The sequence below is a fragment of the Sceloporus occidentalis genome, unplaced genomic scaffold, assembly GCF_023333645.1.
Source record: "Sceloporus occidentalis isolate IW3139 unplaced genomic scaffold, rSceOcc1.0.p SCAF_335, whole genome shotgun sequence".
Lineage (NCBI taxonomy): Eukaryota > Metazoa > Chordata > Lepidosauria > Squamata > Phrynosomatidae > Sceloporus > Sceloporus occidentalis.
This window is the reverse complement of record NW_028317315.1, coordinates 211,132-235,692: the sequence shown is the minus strand read 5'-3', so window position 1 is coordinate 235,692 and position 24,561 is coordinate 211,132. Positions and strand designations below refer to the sequence as shown.

Sequence of the window (24,561 nt, the reverse complement as noted above, 5' to 3'; positions counted from 1 at the left end):
GGTAAATGTTTCATATTGCCCCAAGTCACCTGGAACTTATAGTTTAGTAAATAAGCCCCATAATGTTCTGTTAACAGGCAGTGCTTGTGCTGATTAGATTTCATAAGCTACATTTAGAGGACTTCCTTTGTTAAAGGTTAGCCTGTATTCTTACGCACGGCTCATGCCTCTCCTCGCTCGTGTGATTTAAGTTCATGTTCTTTAACGTAACATTCCCAAACGATTTGTTAGGATTAATTGCAGCATGCGTGAAACACAGTGATGGTGAAGATAAGAGTGTATTATTATTGCGTATGCGTGCATCATGCTCAGTCCACATTACATGCACGATAAATTAATATCATAGGAAATGCCAAAGGAATGCCCTTTCTTTACTTATCTCCACAGCGCACGCACAAGGTGCTGGCAGCCCCAATCAACGGGGCATTTCCTCAAAAAGAGAGAGCTAAGCCAGGGTATCAGGGCTCTGCAGTTACATTTGAGATTATTGGCAGCTATAGATATTGTAGTCATTACACCTCTTATTTTGCCATAAGGCCAAGTAGAAATTCTACTTAGTACACCTGGCCTTATGGGCGTCCTGGCTAGAGGCTTGTAGGATGCACTACATGGTTGTGTGTCAGGGTCTTAACCTCCACGGGCCAACATGGGCAGCTGCACCAGGCGCAGCGAGTTGAGGTGAGTGCATGAGATGCCCAGCAGGAATGCCCCTGTGCCATGCTTCAAGAATCATGTTTAACATTCAAACCGGGCAGGACCACCAATCCTACCCCAGATGCCAAAAACCCCAGTTATGACTTTGGGTGACTACAGCCACCATATTTTGAAATAAACCACCTCTAAATGTTTACCCCAGCTTGTGCTTGGTGGCATTTCAATAACAACATTGAATGGTGAGGTCCATACATCATTTCTAATAGGATTCATCCACGTCTTATGGCAACATAGATAATATCTGCTTATCTCTTGGGGTTGAAGCTCATTTACATTCTAGGCCAATATATTTTGGTATGGACTATTAAAACAGTTGTAACGTTGGGTATACAATATTTATGCAAGGGAAATGAGTAGCATCCTGTCCTGATGTCATTCAAATAAGTAAAGGGTATCCGAGGACACACATTATGAATTGATTTGAATGCCTATTTTACTAGTGTTTACTTACGGGCTATGAATGAGAAGAGGCTGACGTTTTCCCAACTGTTTACTGTGAGCACTTGAGAGTTTTTGCTCATAGAATCGCCAGCTATATCAGGGGCTATGACTCAATTACAAGGTTAAAATTAGGAGTTCCATCCTAGGCTTATGACTGTATAGTCCTGTAATAACAACAAGTGATGCAGATGAATGGTTCCAGTTGTGTGTGGTATTTAAACAGTTGTCGGTGTATTTAAAGGTATCCAAGCATGTTTTGAAGGACCAGTATTGTCAAACTAACTTTTCTTCACTGTCTCTGTTTTGGTTAAGCCAAGGACACCTCTATATCTATTATTTTTAATTAAACCCAACCTCGAAAACATACACAGAGGCATTATTGAGATAAAAATGTCTATTAAACAGGATCTGCTGGGAGGGGATCCAGTCATAACGCTGGCTGCTGTGTTTGCAATACGGTATAAAAGAATGTCTTGTACGATGCAGAATGTGGAATATTTGGTGCCAACCCCCAATAAAAATGTTGTTAAAAAAACTAAGGAAAAAAACCAAACTATACATGTTAACCTTTCTCCTGGCATGTGACATATTTCAGTCTGACTCTACAGATGGGAGACTGTTCATTTGCAACCTGCCGCTGATTGGCTGATTCAAACACCCAACCAGTGGCAAGAATTGTTGTAAGAGTTCTTTTTTTTAATTATTTTAAAAAAAAATGTATCTTAAAGTCAGGTTACTATGTATCCTCCTTTAGTAAAGCTGTCAGAAGGACACCGTCACTCCCTATCATGCTGTCCTTACATTAATGTTTAACAACAGCGTTTCCAGTAAAACAGTCCTTGCAAAACCGAATTCCAATGTTCATGCTGACTCGTCCTTAGTCATAGCAAAGTGTCTGGGCTGTGAAAGCTTTGAACCGCTCATAGAGACATACAGCAGGATAGAGATCTGTGAAGAGTTTGTAGAATTGTTCAGTTTTTAATCATTCTGTCAACTGCTGCTTCTCTTTCTCGATGTCTTTATAGATAAGTTCGGATCTTGCTCTGACTTGAGTTTGATGATCTATTATTGCCTATGGGACAAACTAGAGATTAAAACAGTGATACAGATTTCATTGGAATAACACAATCCATGTAATTACTACAATCAACACTTTCCCAGCTTATTCGCATGAATGTATGTGTGGATTTTCTGGGTATGGTGACTTATGAGAGCTGGGTGGTATCAGAGCCACCCCAAGGGAAACTGGGGCTAGTCACACATGAGCGTGGCTAGCAACAGGCTTGAGGGAAAAGATGCTGGGGTAGCCAGGAAAAGGATGGAACTTTCGCAGCAAAAAATCAAGAAGATTGTCATAGAGGTCCAGATACAAGCCGCCATACCCAGTCTTTTCGGTGCTAATCAAGGCGTTTCCAGATTTCTGGCCACCCTTATACATTCATACGTCCTACAATTTAAAACTGAAATACAAGACAATGTATAGCCTTAAATGTTGGTTATCATCAAGAAATGGATACAATCATTAGACAATGGACATCAATGTCTGATAAGCTTAGCTCATGTATTTCATACATTTTCTGGGGGGGGGGGACACCAAAATGAGAACTAACTGCAATAAAACTGATAATGAAGAAAAAAATAATTATAGCACCTTGTAAATAGGTTCAGCCCTAGAACACTCCCTGCTACAAGATAAGGGTCTAATCTCATTTTTTTTTCCAATACCAAAGTGATCTTGTTAATTGCTAGGCTGTCACCTTCTGCAAACAGTCACGTGTCATGTGCTAGGATACAGCCGCATTATTGTATAAAAGATGGACAGTTCAGGGTCTAAAATGTTTCCTTAGTCTCAAGAATAATGGTACCCAGAATTGTACAGAATAAATTCAGAAGGGCTTTTTTCAAGCTCAGGGTAAATAGGCATATTCTCAGGATCAAACATTGTAGAACATATTCTATTCTAATTTACCAACATTTTTAATGATCCAATGGGAAACTATCCATTCTCCCCACCTTCAAGATGTCCAAGCCACTGAGTTATCTACATCATTCTCACCGCAATCAAGTCAAGGTTACCCAAACAGTCCATGTCTCAACAGTGCCCACTTTTCCTTCTGTACCAGATGTAAAAAACAACACGTTTTGTTGCATATACTGAAAGTTTTCACTGACATTTTGCTTTTTAAAGTAGAATTCTACAGCTTCTTATCTGTTATAATGTTCTATCTTCCTATGGAGGGATCGCAATATTGTTATATTTTTTTACACAGATAAGATATGACATATGGCAATACTGCTGAAAACTGTTAGGACATGTCTGGTTTTACTGCCCCTCCTTGGACATACATCGAAACAAGTCATATATCAACTGACATTTCCCGAGGATGTTTTGTCTACAAAGCTACAAACGAATTCACAACTCAACAGCATCTCCCAGTGACAGACCGAGACGCTGACATTGTTTTACAAATGGTTTTCAAAGATGGTGAAATTAACAAAACTTCACATAAAAGCAAGGGTGGAAATGTAGCTGACATCAGAACCTCAAGCAGAGGCAAAACATAGCCTCTGATTATAAAAAGCCAAAAAAAGCTCAGCAAGCTGCAGTCAAATGGGACAAGTTTAGGATAAGATTGATCATTTGAGTCTCCTTTGCTCATCTTCTTAGGCTTTAAGTTTATTTGGTCAAATTGTAGACCTTTATTATCTCGATTCATCAACCTAGTTACCACTTCAACTCAGCTTGTGAGTATCTGAAGTCAAGTTGAGGTAACTTCAAATGTAGTTGATGTACTCATCAAGTGTTATTTGGTGAATACCCAAGATGCTCCATTGAACTCAACTTAGTAAAGCTGGCCAAAGATGTTCGACATCTATCTCGGTTCAGCTTCACTTAATATAACTTAATCTAAGTCTGGATCAAGCACCTTTGTGTCATCCCTACAGAAAGAGGCATGGATCTTCTTCCACTTATCAAGTAGATACTTCAGGCAGTAGAATGGGGTCTTAAGGTATCAATTATGTGGAAGTTATACTTCATGTAACTTCGCACATTGGAATGTCAGTGGGTACGTATATTTCCTATTCATCAACATACATTTAGGGCTTTAAAAAAAGGGAGTTCCAGGAGTTTAAGCTTTAGGTGTATGGCATGTAAAGATGTTCCACTGAGCTATGCAATGAGAAAAAAATCTTCAAGATCTAATTTGACTGCAGTGCAATAACGCCCGAAGTGTTCAAATCGTCCATGACCCTTAGTATTAAGTGAAACTTCATTTTTTTTTTCTACACATTGCAAAAAATGTAGAGTGGTAATGGCTTCCAGCTAGGAGAAGCCTACAGCAAAGTTAGAAACATAAAATAAGGCTGAGAAAAGAATCTGGTTCTCCTTGATTTCTATAAAAATTATCCTGCAGCAACATTTTTATGATATAGATGGAATTGTTACCATAACAGGTGCATTTTTCTACAAATGTTCTCATTTGCATGCAAAACTCCCACAGAACAAAGACTATATATATTTGTAGACTGTGAAGAAAATTCTGCATCCACGTACTCTTTGTAGTGTTATAATTATCTGAGCTGGTAGTGGATACATACATATAGACATCCAACATGTCCTCATTTCGTTCTAGCTCATCTTATCAAAGTGCTTCTAATTATGGGCTAAGTTCTGGTGGTGGTTTAGGAGCCAGCATTGGTGGTGGCTATGGAGGCAGCATTGATGGTGGCTATGGAGGCAGTGTTGGTGGTGGCTATGGAGGCGGCTTTGGTGGTGGAGCAAGCAGCGGGTTTTCCAGCAGCTCTAGCAGTGGTTTTGGGGGGGCAGCAGTTAGCAGTGGTTTTGGAGGTTTTCCTGGAAACGACAAACAAACCATGCAGAACCTGAATGATCGTCTGGCATCTTATCTGGATAAAGTGAGAGCCTTGGAGGCAGCTAACGGTGATCTGGAACTGAAGATCCGAGAGTGGTACGAGAAGCAGCTTGCTGCTGGAGCTTCAGGAAGTGGCAAAGATTACAGCAAGTACTTTCAAATCATCCAAGATCTTAGGAACAAGGTATGGATGTTCCCTTTTTGGCAATATAGTATGTGTTATGTATTAACAAATTAATATTTCATCTGTTATGTATTTCTGAATGTAGAGAAGTAGTGCAACAACTAAATGCAGGGTTATGTCTAAAAAGTGGTTCCAGTACAAATTTTAAATATTGGTGTCATCACCAAAGCAACCAAATAATGCGTCCAACCAGCAGGATTATCCCACTGGCTGCTATCGGAATAAGGGCTCTTCTCAAGCTTTTCATCGGAACGTTTTGTATAAAACCGACTATGGTTGTGTTATTTTTTAGTTTACTATTTTCAACAAATCTCTAAAATGAACTTGTATACTTTCCTAAAATTCATAAATGGTGGATAGTCACTATATAGATTAAATACAGAACAAAACGAGAAAAGCTGCACAGGATCCAATGTCTATTGGGGGTTTACCTGCTTGTTTTGCCCACAGGCATTCTGCTACAGATTAAGAAAGCTAATGGGTCAAAAGAAGATCTTAATTGACCCAAAATAGGATCGTTAGCTCTAAATAAAAGGCTTTAAAAAAAAGGATGCTGATATTTGTTTCTTCTTGGCATTAAAGCATCACAATGTATTTTTTCTGTTTTCTAGATTTTTGCCGCTACTGTTGATAACACCCAGGTGGTTTTGCAAATCGACAATGCCAAATTGGCTGCAGATGACTTCAGACTGAAGTAAGCCCAACATACTTCTGCAGCTGTGTTTAACCTCTACTTTGTAGTCACACAATCGCTCAGTTTTAATCATCATTTTAAAGATTAGGTCTAATTGATATATATTATATATTAAAATCCTCAATTAGGAATATGGGGGCCATGTTATTTTGGAATACAGTTCAATTTATTGCAATTGTTTTTTCTCTCTAAGGTATGAGAATGAGCTGTCTCTCCGACAGACTGTGGAGAGTGACATCAATGGATTACGCAGAGTCCTAGATGAGTTGACAATGTCCAGAGGCGACCTGGAGATCCAGATTGAGAGCTTGTCTGAAGAGCTGGCTTACCTCAAGAAGAACCACGAAGAGGTAAGCTGCAAGGACCACAGCAGGGTAGTCTCCATGCTTGACATATGCCTTAAAGTAAAATTGCATTGATCTCCAGATGTACTTGTATCCACTTGTATATATCTTTCTATTTTGCATTTTTTAATTTGTTGTCATCAGACACTTGACAGCCTCAGGCAATGCCAAAGAAACACAGCTCAATCTTTCCTTCTACTTTCTTATCCAAGCTTGCGCGCTGGTACTTACAACCATCTTTAGTATATGGGTAGCTGGAAGAAGGCATAGGAAGTTTTTCTCCAGATCTCTCTGGTGGGTAGACAGATAGCGAAGCATTGGCTATAGTGGTCATCTGCCTCCAACTTATTTGGAACCCCTAAAAATAAACAATAAACAATAAATAACATTTTAAGTTTCAATAGACCAATTTTTGTCTAAGGAGGGCTCAAATTAAACATTTAATGACGTCCCTTTAAATGTTATGGTTTGCATAATTATTCAGGAAATGGGATTTGCAAAGAGCAGTGCCACCGGCCAAGTGAATGTAGAAATGGACGCTGCTCCAGGTGTGGATCTGACCAAGCTTCTGAATGATATGAGGGCAGACTACGAAGCCTTGGCTGAAAAGAACCGCAAAGACGCGGAAGCATGGTTCAACCAAAAGGTATGCTTGAATATTTAAACTGCTTTTATATCATATATCAAGGAACACACGTAACAAGCAGAATCAACTGATTCATAAGCCATGCTTTCTGAAATAAGAGGATAAACACTACATCATCTATCAAGTGCCTTTATTCCTTGTGTTGGCTTCGGTTATCAAGGTAACACTGGAAGACAGGAGGAAAGTGTTGAATATGGAGTGTTTCTTTTAGGGTCCAGAACTTAGAATGTAGGAATCTAGCCTACTATGCAGGAAGCTAGCCACTGTATAGATAACCTTGCCTTAAGACTTAACATCTTTGTTGTTTCAGAGTAATCAACTGAAGAAGGAGATTTCAGCTGGTGTGGAACAGGTGCAGACGAGCAGGAGCGAAATCTCTGACCTAAGACGCACTCTTCAGGCCTTGGAAATTGAGCTGCAGTCTCAGCTGGCAATGGTACAGATCAAGATTATCATGGTTGAAACTAGTTATATCTGAATAATGATCAACTTGCATTTTTTTGATGGAACACTTCTCCTCTCAACACTGTAAGATGCAGCATATACTAGCCAGAGTTCCATGCAGTTTTTAATGGTTTATTGCCCGTAGTGCATTTAGAGTGGTGGCACTCTAGCCCTTACATAGGGCAATGTCCCAGCTGCCCCCAGTGTTGGTTCTCCCCCTCACCGCCATTTTCTCTGCTGAGTGCCGGGATTTAACATCATACCCGAGTCCTCCACATGTGAAGGCTATGCTGGAAAGCCTTTCCTGTAAGGTTGTGTCTTCCTATCATGTGAAGGGGGGTGACTTGATAATCACTGAAAATGTTTAGTCAAACAAGTAATGTTGCATTCTAATCATTTTAAATAAAACCATTTTAACACTCTTAATACTTACAAGAATTTTTTTTCTACTCAATTCTAGAAAAAATCCCTGGAAGACACTCTTGGCGAGACAGAAGGCAGATATGGAGCTCAGCTTCAACAGCTCCAAATCACCATAAGCAACCTAGAAGAACAGTTTATCCAGGTCAGGTCTGACATGGAAAGACAGAAACTGGAGTATCAGCGGCTCCTAGACATCAAGAGCCGGCTGGAGATGGAAATTGAGACATACCGCCGGCTGCTGGAGGGAGAACTTGGGTAAGGACTAGAGATAACGCAAGATGAAGCATAGCAGACTGGTGGGATCAGATTGATATTCAGACTTTATATTCAATGACACAACAAATGGAGCAGATTTAAAAAGCATTATCATTTCATCATCATGCAAAGGAAGTTAGACAGCAAACAATATGTCTAATCTGTTCCGCTCTGCAGGATCTTGATCATAGGCCTATAATTAAGAGACAATGTCTTATCATACTAGTAGCCGACACATATATTTCTCCAGAATATTACTGTTTATGTTCCCCACTAGTGCTAATCATACAACTTACCTTCTAACAGAGGGTCTATTACATTAGAATACAACCCTGTGGATTGATTATTAATTATAGCCTGATTTTTAATGAAGAGATAATGAGACCTGTTTGGAAGTATTTTTCGCTTTGATGAGCATACCTGCGAACTCCAGAAGAAGCACCAGTCAACACCCCAATCCTCTGGGTTGCAGGAGTGGGACTTACTCCACTCCATGCCCATTTCCCCTTTAAATGAGGGTGTTTCCCACAATGTCAGCAGGAACACCCACTGACATGAGTGGCATACCAGGGAACTCCAGTTCTCCGGGTCAACCCCGAATCCTCCGGGTCGCTCCCCTCCCATTTCCCCTTGACATTGCCCATTGACATCAGCGCGACCCCCCATGATTCCATCGGGACCGCCCACTGATGTCAGCGAGACTGCCGACCGGCGTCAGCAAGAGTAGACTCCGGGCACCCAGAGCATCCAACCATCAACTAAAAATCCAACCATCAACTAAATAATTGTGTGACCTACATGTTATTTATATTCATAAGATCTATGAGTTACATCCTTTTTTTCTGCAGACAATCCTCTTTTGCATCACAAAAAGTCACAGCTACTACAGAATCAAAAGTCGTTACAAAAGGTATGAACTGTGATGAAATATATAAAAAATATATGTACATAAAAGAAAACGGGCGAATTAATAAGTTAAAAAACACATACCAATATGCTTATTTTTTAATTAAAAAAATAAATAAAATTATAATGCCCTTAAACATTGTGTACAATTACAGAAACCAAGCAAGTACATGCAAAACGTTGTTTGCTTTAATGCATATGATGGCTGAGCAGTCCCTTTAAATTTACAGAGGGACTGTATTTACATTTGCCCCTTTCTCCTTCCGCTAGTCCTGACAATTGCCTAATGCATTTTTTTTTAGTTGACCCAAGCAAAACAAGGAAAGTGAAGACGATCATTGAAGAAGTGATTGATGGAAAAGTTGTATCTTCCAGCGTGCAGGAAATTGAAGAAAAAATCAAATAAGAAGAACGTGTCCAACAATATGGGACGAGTGCTCTCAGAGAGCAACATATCACTAAGCTCTCCATTTAAAACAATTAACGTGTCGCTAGATTTCCATGAAATTATAATTTTGAAGAATATTTTAAAATAAAAGGAAACGTTTCAGTACGTATTTTTTGTGGTGGTTTTTGATTAGATCGTTCATACTCATATAATGCATATTTATATGGCTTAACGAACCTCTTACTTTATCGTATAACTTAAAATATTTTCTCCGAAAAATCATTAAATCTACAATTGTGTTAGCGTCTCGCAACATTTATTTTTTTCGAGTAGATATAGACTGAAGATAATTTTTTTTTAAAAATAACTGGGGGATTATTCGGTAAACGGGCATCACAGGGGTTATAAGATCTATGTAACTCAGCCAGGTCCGACACAGCTAACACACATGCCATGCCTTACAGCTGTCAGTGTAAATTATTCACTAGCTAACCATTCGAATCAACATTTGTTTTTCCAAAAGAGATTTTCTTTACACGGTTCCAACACCAAAATTATGTTTGGAAAACTATTCCATGACCTGCAATCATCGAATTTTACAGACTATAAGAACCATTCACCCCTTCTAATCCCCATACTCCGGTTGGGGAACTCCGGTCCAAATCCTCTGGGTCGGGGGAGCGGGGTCTTGAACACACCCCAATCCTTAGCCACTTCCCCATTAAATGGGGGTGTTTCCCGCGATGTCAACGGAAACTGCCACTAGCATCAGCGGGAACGCCCCTCACGTCAGTGGGAACACCCCCGATGTCAAGGGGTCCGCCCACCAACATCAGTGGGCAGACCTGGTCGCGTCCCACAAGGGTAGGCTCTGCGTAACCGGAACCCATAAGTTCTCAGGTATGATAATGTGTGGCCACTGACCTTAAAGTGTCATGGCTGCTTAACTGTCCCCAGTCTGGCCCTGTTGATTGACCAATTAAGTGCCCGGGTTTGGAGCATTCTTCTCCCTTCCAATGCATTCCTTTGTCCAGATCTTTATTCTGTTGGTTAGTCCCCTCCTACCCCAAAGAGTTAATAAAGAAGTTGGCCTATTCTCTTGGGTTGAATGTTTCTGAACTCAATGAATTTGCATTTTTATAGCATAGCTTTATTCAATATAAATGCTTAAAAAGGTTTAGAAAATCTAAAACTTTTGTTTTAAACCCCACAGACTGATGGCTTGCTTTATTTAATCGAAGTTGAAGTAAAGATCATGGTTTAACATAATTTGCGTTAGTGTTTTTCTTTATTTGCAGGAAGGAAGGTGTTGACGTCCCCTCTGTCACGACAGAATATAAAGCTGCAACACATTTGCTGCACAACAGTGTCCCCCTGTGACAGACTTAAAAAGTGACGAAAAGAGATAAAACAGTCGTTCCGAATCTTCCACTGACAGTTAACGATGATAAGTCAGTAAAAAACACTGCAGAGCACTCCCTACCCTGAGGCTCAGAACAAAAAAAACTGCATAGAAAACCCTTAGTATTCACATTTTCAGCTGCGAAAGCAGAAATATCTTTCTTATATTATTATTAATAATAATAATAATAATATACAATTCACCAGGAGAAGATTTAGAACAAATATTAATCCACAGGGTTTTCTTTTATAAACTTCTACTGTATTTTTGTCTTAAGAGGGTTTTTATTTTTTTTTATCTTCTAGGAATAAAGAGAGAGAAACTGAGGAGGGAAAGGCGGCCCTGGCACTTTAAGGCCAGCCGCTGCCTGATGTAACAGCGGCCAATGGCTGGAATAGCGTGCAACCGGGTATATCTAGCCGTCGGCCGCACACTGCAGCACCCGATCTGCCTCTGGATCACCAGATCGGTTGAGTATATTGCCGAATTGACCCATCTGGCATTTGTCCGGTGTGTCATTTGGCTAGTCCGGGCCTCGCCCAATATAACCACCGTTAGCAGCAATAACTTGTAGTAACTTTGTAGTCATTCTGTTGTAGATTTGCTGGTGTTCTTGGGATCATTGTCCTGTTGTGTGACCCAATATCGGCCAAGCTTTAGTTGTTGGACAGATGGTCTCAAATTTGACTCTAGAATATTTACATTGTCGCGCTTGCATCGCCACTTACAACACACTTCATTTTTGTCAGCAGTCATGCATATTAAAAATAACCAACACATTGAATTGAATTCCCATGAGGCTCAGCCAGACATACTACTTCCACGATGCTGGCTGAGCATCATGGGAAGTGCAGCAACAGTAAAGCTGCAGATGCTAGCTGTGAACAAAAATTCCCATGATTCTCAGCCAGGTGTCCACCATAATGCTGGCTGAGCATCATTGGAAGAGTAGTCCAAAGCAGCAAAGATTTTTTTAAATGAAAAAGTCTAATGTTAGCCCCCTTCCCAGGACCCTTACACACACCTGCCCATAAACACACATATACACATACACTGCCTATACACACACACACACACATACACTGCCCTTACACACACATATACATATACACTGCCCTGAGACACAGGCTGCCATGAGACATGGCTGTGCACTCCCCCCCCGCATCCGTACCTGAGGTGAGTATCGCTCTCGTCTTACCCTTCCTTTGCCCCTTGTGACAAAATGTATGATAAAGTGGTAGATGGCAGGTATATTAGACCAGCCTTGGTCAATAGTAGCCTGCTTTAACCCCTTCATTCCCCTATAGACGTACTGGGACGTCCAAAAAACGCCTATTAAGAAACCCCTATGGACGTCCCGGTATGTCCAGCCCTTCGTGCAGCGTCAGGGACACATCCCTGCCGCTGCACGGGAGACCAGGCTGTCATTTGAAGGTCATCGGAGGACAGTCTGTGAGGACCTGCATAGAGATCACAGTGTGATCGGTGCAGGGGGATCGCGGGGAGGGGACTGAGAAACCATGTCTCTCACTCCCCCTCCCGTCCTGAAAGAGAAAAGCTGGGAAAATAAAAGTTAATTCATTAAAAAAATAATATTAAATAAATCATTAAAATAATAATATAAATAATACTAAAAAAAATTATAATGTGAGCTGTGATGTCATTGTGACATCACTGGCATGTTCAGGAATAAAAATATAAATATATAAAAAAAGATAATAAAAAAAATATTAAAAAACCTTACTTCCCATTGCCCTAGCATAACATCTAGCCAGTTTAACCCTCCTGCCCCCATTCACAACTCCCAAACCCGTTAAGCCATAGGCATAAAAAGTATACAAAATTGTACACCTTATAGTATGCTCCCTGGTGCTGGGAAAATCTATATAAATTAGGTATTTCTGAAATCAGGACACCTGAATTGATAAACTTGGAGGGGATTTTCCATCACTTTACCTAATTTTGTGAGGCTTCAGAGGGAAAATTTAAAAAAATATTAGGGTTTTTTTTCTAATCTTCGCTAGTTTTTACTAAATTTCTCATTCTAAATTTTCAGCTAATCATCCAACTATGGTATCAAACGAAAGCTCTATCTGTCCTTGAAAAAACAATATATAGTTTACATGGGTACACTACTCACAGGAAAGGAGAATAATCGCTAAACCGACAGCGCAAAAATGGCAAAATTGCTCCGGGCTTTGAGGTACCAAAAACCCCTGGGATTGAAGGGGTTAAAATATGTCCCAGGGAAAGATGTTGTTTGTTTACAAACTGCACTACTGGCAGTTTGCAAAACATGGTAAGGGTCCCTGGGGTGGAGCATCTGGAAGAGCAGGGTGGGCCAGCGCTCCAACAGCACTAATTGCTGTATTGATCCAGTCCAGAGCCTGCATTCTGGACAGGAGCTCCACAGGTGTGGACTAAGTAGCAGCTTACCTGTGGTTGATTAATTAGCAGACAGAAGGTAAAAGGAACTGAGCCTGATTCAGAGAGAGGGAGCCATTGTAATTCCGGCTGGGAGAGCTGATGAACTGAAGAGTGGTTTCTCTCTGAAAAGCTGTTTTGATGGTAGCTTGTGACTTGTTAGAAGGTGAATGTTTGGAGCTGTTTTGTACTAAGCAAGTGCTCAGGCAAAGACTGTTATCCGGTGCTGCTTATAACTGCTGCTGTTTATTCCTGTAAAATAAACATTGAGACTGAGCTGGATGTGTCTTGGGCTTCATTAACCCTAGAAGACTGTGGTAACAACCAAGATCCTTGACAAAAATCCCAAGGAAAAGGGAGGCCTGTCACACCCTGCAAAGTGGGACAGAGGAAGGGATAGGCAGGACAGCGGGACAGAGACCCAGAAACCGGGACTGTCCCGCATAAATCGGGACTGTCCCGCATAAATCGGGACTGTCCCGCATAAATCGGGACTGTCCCGCATAAATCGGGACTGTCCCGCATAAATCGGGACAGTTGTGGGGGATGCAATACAGCAATTGACATAGAGATTTTTGTGAGGTAATGCTCGGTAGGACCGCATGATTCAAGACCTAAGCAGTCCAGACCCTAAGGCGGCAGATAAATTAACATAGACATAATGAGAACAGACAAATACAGACACACCTGTAGGGGACCACTTCTGCCAAAATAGAATCGGCATCGAAGATCTGAGGGTTCTTACATGAGAAATTTCCAGACACACAGAGAAAGGATGATATGGAATACAAGATGTAATATCGGTTCACAATCTTTGTATGATTTCTGACAAGATTGTCTTGAAAGCTTCCAATATATTATACTTCAGTTAGCCAATAAAGGTAATTGCTAACACGGTACAACTCTCACTCTCTCTACATACTGTATATATATATTTATATATATATATATAAATATATATTTATATATATCAGGCGGATATTAGCCTATGTACCGTGTGTATGGCGTGTGTGCTGCATACTCATTTCTCAGTCTTTGAGACCGGAGACACTCCTGTATAAAGTAAACATATCACTGTCATTAGTCGGTCTTTTTATCTATTACATGTCAGTGGTTCGCTCTTTTATTATTTTTGTGCACATTTTTTTTTTAAAAACCTACAAAGCATGTATGAGAAAAAAAGAATTCGTAAAACCTTTCCTCAGGAAGGAAAACAGGAGGTTCAGCGACAATGCATGATTTACAGGTAATGATTGACGTCCTGGATTAAATAAGATTAGAGGCTTTATATGGGTAAATGAAGGTCAAACAGGGTGCAGAACACTTTCGTTTGATGGGTTATACACAACCTGACATGATGTATCTTCCAAGGCTTGCCCATAGCAAAGCTCTGTGGAAAATGATGGAGCGATAAAAAACAATAAATAATAATAATAATAATAATAATAATAATAATAATAATTTAAATCTCTCCATCATTTAACTAATTATACATCATTGGATTTAAATAACCAACATGTATTAGTAATAACTGATTTGATTAAAGCAATAAAGACCAGATAAAGGAACGCTCCAGCCATCGTATGCAGTTTAAAGCTTATGATACCTGAGGGGTCCCTTTAAACTTTCACGTGGTCACCGTTGCAAATGCAGGGGGGGATTCTGCAAAATATCTGCAGAATGCTGGGGCATGGAGGAGGCGTATGCTAAAGGTATGTAACTTTGTTAAACATTTTTTTGTTGGTGAGGCTGCCTAGGACACCGGGGTGTCACTTTAAGAAGCTGAGATTAAAATTGATTCAGATTACACATCCCAAAATGAATCCTATGCAAGTATGGCCAGAACTGTTTGTATGTAGTGGGATTGTGTAGACACGTGCTTAACACTAAGATACAACGTAACGTATTAAGGATCTTCTAAAAATGGCAACTAGGTCCATCCGACAAACAACATACCCAATGTAGACCATCTCTACACTCGTTCAGGACTGTTATACCTGAATTTTACTTCTCCAAATTTCTGGTAAATGATATGCCTGTCAAGGTCTTTATCTATATTGTATATGATATAACCTTGTATCTGCTTCCTTTCTTTGTTACATGACAATAGGTAGGGTGAGTTATTGCTGGTTGGCAGAGTGAGGTGGTGACATTAATGTCCTTACAAAACTTTATCCATTAGCCCAATTACTTCTTTTGGTACAGCACTAGTCTCTTTTACAAATCTCAACTGTCTACGTAAACTGCTAGACATGTAGGAACATTGTTACCCTGGTCATAACTGGCATTAGGAATTCCTGTAATTTCTGATGGATGCCCCAAAGGTTTATTTTTGACCTTAGTGTCATGGAAGAGCATAAGGTCCTTATTGTTCTAATAGTATATTTTCCTATGCATAGAGTTATTTATAAGAATTTAAAGACAGACTACTTTTTTTATTTTTTTTTATTTTTTTTATAGTTACATTAAAAACTAAGATGTATACATTGTAATAATGACTGCTTGAGGTTAGAATTTCACCCAAAAAGCTAATTTTCATGAGGCCCCGCTATCCATTTAACTTACCGGGTGTCCCAGGAGGGACAAAACAGTTTTGGGTTTAGGTCTAGATAAAGGTTTGAAAAAATATATATATATATTAAAATAAATGAAAAATATTATATATTAAATACGTTTTTCTATTTTATTAATAAAAAATGATATCTTACAGATATGAATATGATGTCATGTCCCAGAGACCTGCACCATCAGGTCATGCGCATTCCACAAGGGAGGGAGCTTTAGTGGAGGGGTCTGCGCCAGCGGTTGCACAAACCATGCCATCCACACTATAGGATTTGGTGAAGGGGCCCAAGTGACTGCTGCTAAGGTCAGCCTGGACCAGGAAAGCTACCCCGTTTGCCCCAATGTCCTGCCTCAAACCTTAATCAGTCCTTGGTCTATGTCTTATACCACCCACTAAACCTCTGATCCTCTTCTTGTCAATTATACTTCCCTCGTGTAATTCTTTTAACCCCTTAAGGACAACGGGCTGTCCCTAAACCCATTGAAAACAATTGAAGATAAACGTGTAAATACCCTATAGCCTCCCTTCCTTCCCTTTTCCCCATAAAACCCCTGATATGACTCCACATAACCCTTCCCTATGACTACTCTTATCACTGTATATACCATCTACCCAAACCGCATTGTAAAGCTCCTTATATTGCCTCCTTCTCTGTCTGTTTCAACAATATTACACATATTCCACATATTACACAATATTATCTAATGCCTGTGAAAGGAGAAAAGTCAGCCTTAAGCCTCGGAGCGAAACAACGGCCTCCGTGGATTAGTGGACAATGCTGAATCCCCTGACTGTGTAACCTGTATTGCCGGTACAACAAGGCCGTCCGTTCTCCATGTAATAATGTAAATTCCAGAAACCTTTGGGGTAGCCCAGAGTGTGATAACATTCTAACAAGTTCTCTGAAAGTGCATACAATGATTACTCTTAAGTAATTGGCAGTATTTTTGCCGACCCTTAGTGTCCCTTAATATTTATAATATATATATTAATTAAATGACTGTGTCTAATAAGTATAAGATGTATCTGTACATGTTACTAGAGTGCATAGTTCAATGTCTATGGATACCATATCTAGCAAAAGAAAGAGGAAAAACAATCTTAGTTCCAATGGGTGTTACATTGTGGGGTACACATATATCGTCATTATAGATTCATTAAAGCTGTAGGAGAAAAACCAATGCCTTATATTTAGAAGAAGCTGCAGCTCCAGGCCTGGAGGACAATGCCATTTTGTTCTTGTAGCATTTTCATGGACTGGCTCCTTCATGAGAGATAGATCTGGTATTTACATTAATACATGGAGAATGGACGACCTTGTTGTACCAGCAATACAGGTTATAGAGTCAGGGGATTCAGCATTGTCCTCTAATCCATGGAGGCCGTTGTCTCCTTTCACAGGCATTAGATAATATTGTGTAATATATATCACAGTTAGGAGTTATTGTTGAAATGGATATTGAGGGAGGCATTATATGGAGCCTTACAATGCGGTATGGGTCAATGGTAAATATAGTTACAGGGAAGGGTTATGTGGAGTTTGATGGGGCAAGTAGTCATAATCAAAAACTAGAGGATCAAAGGCTTAGAGGGTGGTAGATAAGGGGAAACGCCGTTCAGCTCAAACGGAAGAGGTTAATGCAGAGAGGAAATTTAAACATACATGAAACAGGTGTAAGACCAAGAACTAATTAAAGTTTGATTCAGGGCAGTGGGGCAAAAGAGGGTGCTGTCCTGGGCCAAGTCTTAATTTAGGGCCACAGTAGCTGTTTCTTGGGTCCCCTGAGCTAATACCATAGTGTGGAGGTTAAGGTCTGCGCAACCGCTGGTACAGACCCCCTCCACCAATGCTTCCTCCCTTGTGTGTGAATGACCTAATGGTACAGGATTCTGGGACATGACATCATGTCCTGGCACCCGGCAACAGGTGTCAAGCAGGGAAGCAGAAAGGTTTAGTGAACACCACATCCACTGTGTTATCTGTATCCGCAATTCACGGTCATTAATAAAATAGTTTTATGTGTCCACATTCATCTTACATTAATAATACTTCAAATTAGGAGATTTGCAGTGGAAAAAAACTGCACATTTTAACACTGAAGTCGCCTTAAGCAGAGTAAAGGTTTTCAACATGATATGACAGAGCCCAAGGCAAGGTGATTGTTGGAGGAAGGGTGTTTTTTAAGACCAATGGAATTTGCCTCTCCCAGTTTCTAACCAACATATGACAAACAGCCTGAAGGCAACATAACTTCTGTAATTATGGACTGATTTTTGAGATACTTACTGCAACAGGTGCTGACCGTGGGGAAAGTATTTTTCCCTGGAGGATGTCCATTTTGTAATTGAAACACCCACTGCTAGTATAAATATGGGATGACTACATCGATCTTCATCCACACTCAACCTTCTTCACTGTCTGTGTCAGTGACAGTCCTCCAATAAATATGACTTCCTATCGTGCAAGCTCAGTTAAACTCCAAAGCAGCTCCTTCGGGTCAAGCTCCGGTGGTAGCTATGGAGGCAGCATTGGTGGTGGCTATGGAAGCAGCGTTGGTGGTGGCTATGGAGGCAGCGTTGGTGGTGGCTATGGAGGCAGCGTTGGTGGTGGCTATGGATCCAGCGTTAGCAGCGGCTATGGAGGAGGCTTTGGTGGTGGAGCAAGCAGCGGGTTTTCCATCAGCTCTAGCAGTGGTTTTGGGGGGGCATCAGTTAGCAGCGGCTTTGGAGGTTTTTCTGGAAACGACAAACAAACCATGCAGAACCTGAATGATCGTCTGGCATCTTATCTGGATAAAGTGAGAGCCTTGGAGGCAGCTAACGGTGATCTGGAACTGAAGATCCGAGAGTGGTACGAGAAGCAGCTTGCAGTGGGTGCCTCTGCAAGTGGCAAAGATTACAGCAAGTACTTTGAAATCATCCAGGATTTGAGGAACAAGGTACTGTTCACTTCTTGGTTTTTTTTTTAACGTTTACTACTATTTCAATGTTTTGTAATAATTAATCCATATTTCAAGCATCCTTGATATATAATATATATAGTTTCTCTACAAAAATGTCAGGAAAGTAAGGAGAATATTACAGGCACTAAAGGTTTTAGATATCTAATATCAGATTGAATAAACTATCCACCTTGATTGGCTTTTATTATTGATGTACCAATGTTCTCTGGAGTAAACTTACTTCAATTTGAAAGCGTATTTATCTGTTAAGATTGTAACATAATGCATATTTTAGCAGTGCACAAGAACTTAATGAAAATGATGTCAAATACCTAAACTTGTACGTGTATTTATATAAACCTTTTATTTCCCTGTATGGTATGTTTGCTCACAATCACCTTCTATCTTCTTTTCTAGATTCTTTCTGCCACTATTGACAACTCCAGAGTTGTTTTGCAAATTGACAACGCAAGATTGGCTGCTGACGATTTCAGGCTGAAGTAAGTACACAAGACCAAAAAAAAAGGGAAAAAAGAACAAATAGATGGATGCCATAGTAAAAAAAGGTTACAACTGGATTAAATGGAAATAAATGCTATGCCTTGTGATAGATTTATTCTCTGTGAATTAAATCCAGCCCAAAGTTTCCAGAGGGAAATATGATTTTAAAAGTATCCTTACAATTAGGTTAGATGGTTTACATTTATACCGCCTAGTTGAAAATCTGTGCTTCCTCTAATCATTTGTTCTTATTAAGGTATGAGAACGAGCTGGCTCTCCGCCAGAGCGTTGAGTCTGATATCAACGGACTCCGCAAAGTCCTGGATGAGCTGACCCTGACCAGAGGTGACCTGGAGCTCCAGATTGAGGGCCTGTCCGAAGAGCTGGCTTACCTCAAGAAGAACCACGAAGAGGTGAGGCTCAAGAATAGAGGTTATCAGATATATTCTGTTTCTTCAACAGACAGCATTGTCATGGGCCGGGTGTAACCCCCAACAACAAAAATAAATGAACCTAGTTAAGATGTACTTAGCAATGATGCTCCAGATAGCATAACTTGACATGTAAGAGTCCATTATCCTCTATAACACATTTCTAATGTAGCTTGTATGGTCTTTATTGATCACATAGAGTTATTGCAATCCCCTAGAAATTGGTGGTGTCATGTTCTCAATGTTAACATTCCGTGCAATATACTAAACACAGCATGATATGGTTTCATTTTCCAGGAGATAAGCATTGCAAAGGGCAGTGCCGCTGGCCAAGTGAATGTAGAAATGGACGCTGCTCCAGGTGTGGATCTGACCAAGCTTCTGAATGATATGAGGGCAGACTACGAAGTCCTGGCTGAAAAGAACCGCAGAGACGCAGAGGCATGGTTCAACCAAAAGGTGAGATGCTTACTTATGACCTCTTCTTCTATAGCCATAGCTTTGTTCTTTATGAGAATACTACTTCAGGTTTTGCACCCATTCTCATTCCTAGTCCTCCATCCTGTATCATTTCAGAGCGGTGAACTGAAGAAGGAAATTTCAGCCGGTGTACAACAGGTGCAGACAAGCAAGACTGAAATCTCTGACTTGAGGCGCACTCTTCAATCCTTGGAAATTGAGCTCCAGTCTCAACTGGCAATGGTAGGTCAATTGTGCTAGTGGCAGAGACATACATTGATGTGTTCTGCAGAACTGGATCCCATTATACAAAAAGAAATATGTGCAACTAAATGTTATGTTTACTAGATTTGGTAAAATCCTTACAAGATTCTACCAGAAAGTTCCTGACACCAATATCTTATCTACTGGACTGTATGTTATGTGAACACCTTAAAAGTCTATATTGATACTAATCTGTTTTTTTTTTCTACCTAATGCTAGAAAAAATCCCTTGAAGACACTCTTGGCGAGACAGAATGCAGATATGGAGCTCAGCTTCAACAGCTCCAAATCACCATAAGCAACCTAGAAGAACAGTTGATCCAGCTCAGGTCTGACATGGAAAGACAGAACTTGGAGTATCAGCGGCTCCTAGACATCAAGACCCGGCTAGAGATGGAAATTGAAACATACCGCCGTCTGCTGGAGGGAGAACTGGGGTAAGGATAACGTGAGAGGAACCATAATAAAAGATTCATGGTCATGGGCATAATAAAAACAATGTCCATACATCACCTAGCCTTATTAAACTAAAATCTCACAGGGAGGTTATCGGTACTCTAAAAGTTGGTCTAATTTGAATTTAAATGAGATTTTTTTTACAACCTAAATGATGAAAAATGTACTTGTTTTTCAACAGTCAATCCTCCTTCTCCTCATCCTCCTCATTGTCTACCAGCAAGGTTTCTACACAGTCAACAACATCTTCTGTAGACTCAAAGAAAGGTAAGACTGGGCCTTTACTTGTTTTTATCAACGTGGAAGTCTTAACTCAGCCAAAGCATTGATGTAAGGTCCAAATAAATATAGTTAAATCACAGCACTGTGATACCTGTAAAAATAACTTGGTGTGTGCGTTCACTTTTACATATCTTTTCAAAAATGTCCCCAACCTTGCATTGTCTTATCACCCAAAAACATGAAGGGGAATTTCCATCATCTAAACATTTCTTTGCATTTTAGACCCAACCAAAACCAGAAAGGTGAAGACCATTGTTGAGGAAGTCGTAGATGGAAAGGTTGTTTCATCCAAGGTAGAAGAGATTGAAGAAAACGTCAACTAAACTTAAATGAAGAATCAGAACACAGACTAAAGAAGAGACTGCATTCTTTCAGAATCTTCCAAACAACCATAACCTCATTTGCATGGAAGATTTTTTTTAAAATGTGATTCTTATCCGTTTCAATAAATACATTTCTGCAACTTTTAACTAATGTGTTTCCTGTAATCCAGTATCAATTGTTAGTTTTATCTACAGTGCTCCATGACACCTACTACTACTACTATTATTACTACTACTACTACTACTACTACTACTACTACTAATACACTCAAATGTAATATTATATTATTTAAAAACTACATATAAAATAGATATTGCAAATTAAATCCACTAGACGACAAAGAAAGCTTAACCAATGTTGATATGGATATACTAGCCTTATTTTTTTGGCATCACAGAATACAGAATACTACATTGAGGATACAGAAGCTTCAGTTCCACTGACTATTCTAAAACTATTTGTGTGGTTAACCTATAATTAATATTACTTAACATCATTACATAAAAAACATTCTTGGGTTTGGATGTTAATAACATGGTCATTTTATCAACCTGTGTCAACAAATATTTCAACCCAACTATTTTACAATCAGTTCCGTATAACTACATTCCCTACTTTCTTGGAACGAGCCGGGAAGGAATGTGATTTAAGTCAAAAGTGGTAATTACAAAAATGAAATGTTTAAGAGTTTGTTTACATTTGAAGGGCCTTCTCGACCAGAAGATATAAGTAAACCGGTGAAGATTATTTCTGTTACTCCCAAGCCCCAGGGCCTTCTTTCATTTTACAAAACATGGAATGCAACATAAGACAGAAATTTAGCTATTTACAGAAAATAGTTACATTCTTTAAGTCATTTATTTGAAGTTCCTAGATATGATGTTACGTGTTAGGTATTCAGGGTTACCCTAAATCAAAGGGGAAAGGGAGCCCCAAAAAGTACACCTTAATCTCAGCAGAAGAACGGTACTGAGATTAAGTTTGGGGCATTTGAAGTCTGCATCCTCCACGCAATATAAAAAAAACCTATTATACGTATCCAATATGGGTTTGTTAGAATTCTAATATTCCAATAATACTGTGATACATTAAAATAATATAATAATATAGTTATTATATTAGGATATTTAATTTAGATGAACACAGTATATTGCTCCGTGAATTTAGTGAGTTAAGGAAACATTTCAGGACTTGGGAGGATGAGTATGAGTTTGTGATCATTTGCAGTGGAGTATACTGAGTAGACCTAGGATGGCAGGTTCAAGGGGTGGCAGCCCATCTATCGCAAAACAAAGGGCGAAAAACCCTATCTGGGCCAGTGATAAGGAAGACATCTAATCTCTAAAACAGTCCCATTTGCACTATGAAGGACTGTACTGAGCCAGATAGTATTCTCTAACCAGTGCTGTGCATCCTTCTGAGAAGTCACTAGAAAGGACAACACCTGGGACTGCGTTTCTGGGTCAGGCCTAAGGCAGAGCACAACCTAAACATATCTCTGGTCAAGTGAGCCCCAGAATATAGGATGGGTTAGAGACGGGCCCAGTCTGGCACACTGGAAATTTGACCGGTGGGCCTCTGCTCGACAGCACTCAATACTGATCTGGGGTTCTGCGCTCACTCAAGTGGTGCCATGTGCAGCCACCAGCTGGATATGCCTCATGCCACATGAGTTAAGTGTGTGGTCACATGTATCCAGCTGGCTGCCATACTTCCATTGTTTGGAAGTCATCCCCAGTCTGACCCTGGCAGTCAATGCAGATACTCCTATATTTGTGCATTTTGGTAAAATACCTTTGTAAAAAAATACCTTATTATAATAGTAGGCTAAAGTGGGCTTCGGCATCTGTTGGCGGAAGGAATGGGAGTCTAGCAATAGCAATAAGAGTATTCTCAAATTAAAGTTGTATTTTTTTTTAAAGATAGATTTTGTATTCATAGAAAATATTTTTTAAAGACCTATCTGACCTTTGGCCTTGAAAACATACATTCTACAGGATGATTTTTCTTTCTTCAAAGTCATCATAAATAATCCATGACAATTTTAAGAACTATTACATCATTTACAGAGAAAACGGTCTTCGTAGCAAAATGTGGGAAAGTAAACAAAAAAAAGTTTCAGGATTTGACATTTCAAATACTGTGTTTAGCAAAAATTAGCATTGTCCTGATCCCCATCCAACTAGTTTGGTTTCACAATAGCATCAAAATATATCGGCAATTGCCAGTGGCTGTTACTAAGTTCGATCACTGAATGTAAAATCTGGTTACATGTAAACTTGGCAGCATCTGCGCTTTTATATTGTTGTAAATAGGAAGAAATGTATTCAAAAGAACACTGAAACTAATTAATCATACGCTTCTGTATAATTAGATATTGTAGTAGTAAATCACATCTGTGCTGAAATATCTGATCAATGTGTTGCAATCTCACTATGCACCGGTCCATTATTTATTTTAACTAAATTACACCTTAAAATAATAAAATGCAAGCATGGAACAGAAGTCAAACTTATATTGTCACTTTTTCAGAGGTAGAATTCATTGAAAGGACAAGGAACATTACCACGAAGGGGTAGAATCTTCCTCCTTCCCATATCTAACACAAAAACACACAAACACCAATACATACACATAGACTAACACACACACATACTCATCCCATAGTCTAACGTACACTACCCTTCAAACGTTTGGGGTCACTGAGAATTTTCCTTGTTTTTCCTTCCACCACCATTCCTGTGTTCCGACGGCACGTTGTGTTTGCTAATCCAAGTTAAAGTTTAAAAGGCTAATTCATTGTTAGAAGACCATTTTGTCAACATAACTTAGCAATGTCCTTGTTTTCCATGAAAACAGCTAAGTGACTCCAAACCTTTGAATGGTAGTGTACACTCACTCTAACACGACAGTCTAACATATACATAATCACTCTATCACCACAGTCTAACATACACATATTCACTCTAACACCCCAGTGTAAGACACAGAAAGAGCCCATTCATGATGTACATGATGACCTGTTAATACATACAATGTAGTAGACTCATGTGAGGCTACAGGTATAAAGAGTCTTCAGGTATAGTTCCAAATATTTAATGAGACACTACAGCCATCATTAGCACTTGAATGCATGATAGAGGTGGTGCCTTTAGATGTTCATGGTTCCAACTTGTAAATGCATTGGACAATTCTG

At 39.6% G+C, this 24,561-nt stretch overlaps 2 protein-coding genes across 3 annotated transcripts; both read left to right on the top strand.

Annotated features, from left to right (window-relative positions):
* Nucleotides 1-4,782: 4,782 nt before the first annotated feature.
* Nucleotides 4,783-9,332, top strand: LOC149274355 (keratin, type I cytoskeletal 47 kDa-like). Of its 2 annotated transcripts, none has more exons than XM_089505579.1 (7): nt 4,783-5,214; nt 5,826-5,908; nt 6,102-6,258; nt 6,737-6,898; nt 7,209-7,334; nt 7,803-8,020; nt 9,197-9,332. In XM_089505579.1, exons 1-7 carry the CDS (start codon nt 5,032-5,034, stop codon nt 9,330-9,332), a joined length of 1,065 nt encoding a protein of 354 aa, XP_089361705.1. In that variant the 5' UTR covers nt 4,783-5,031. The 2 variants fall into 2 exon arrangements, with proteins under 2 accessions (XP_089361705.1, XP_089361704.1); XM_089505578.1 differs by having other exon boundaries at nt 9,137-9,332.
* Nucleotides 9,333-18,201: 8,869 nt separating this feature from the next.
* Nucleotides 18,202-21,364, top strand: LOC149274354 (keratin, type I cytoskeletal 47 kDa-like). The gene is given in 7 exon segments (XM_089505576.1): nt 18,202-18,645; nt 19,066-19,148; nt 19,406-19,562; nt 19,878-20,039; nt 20,157-20,282; nt 20,523-20,787; nt 21,264-21,364. Coding segments are annotated over 7 exon segments (1,077 nt in total). The 5' UTR covers nt 18,202-18,462.
* Nucleotides 21,365-24,561: the final 3,197 nt, after the last annotated feature.

What these genes read in the sequence shown, in the direction of transcription:
- LOC149274355 (XM_089505578.1), top strand. Translation starts at nt 5,032, where the DNA reads ATGCAGAACCTGAATGATCGTCTGGCATCTTATCTGGATAAAGTGAGA. An exon ending in TGCAGTCTCAGCTGGCAATG is followed by an intron (nt 7,335 to 7,802) that starts GTACAGATCAAG and finishes ACTCAATTCTAG; the next exon opens with AAAAAATCCCTGGAAGACAC. An exon ending in CTGCTGGAGGGAGAACTTGG is followed by an intron (nt 8,021 to 9,136) that starts GTAAGGACTAGA and finishes ATGATGGCTGAG; the next exon opens with CAGTCCCTTTAAATTTACAG.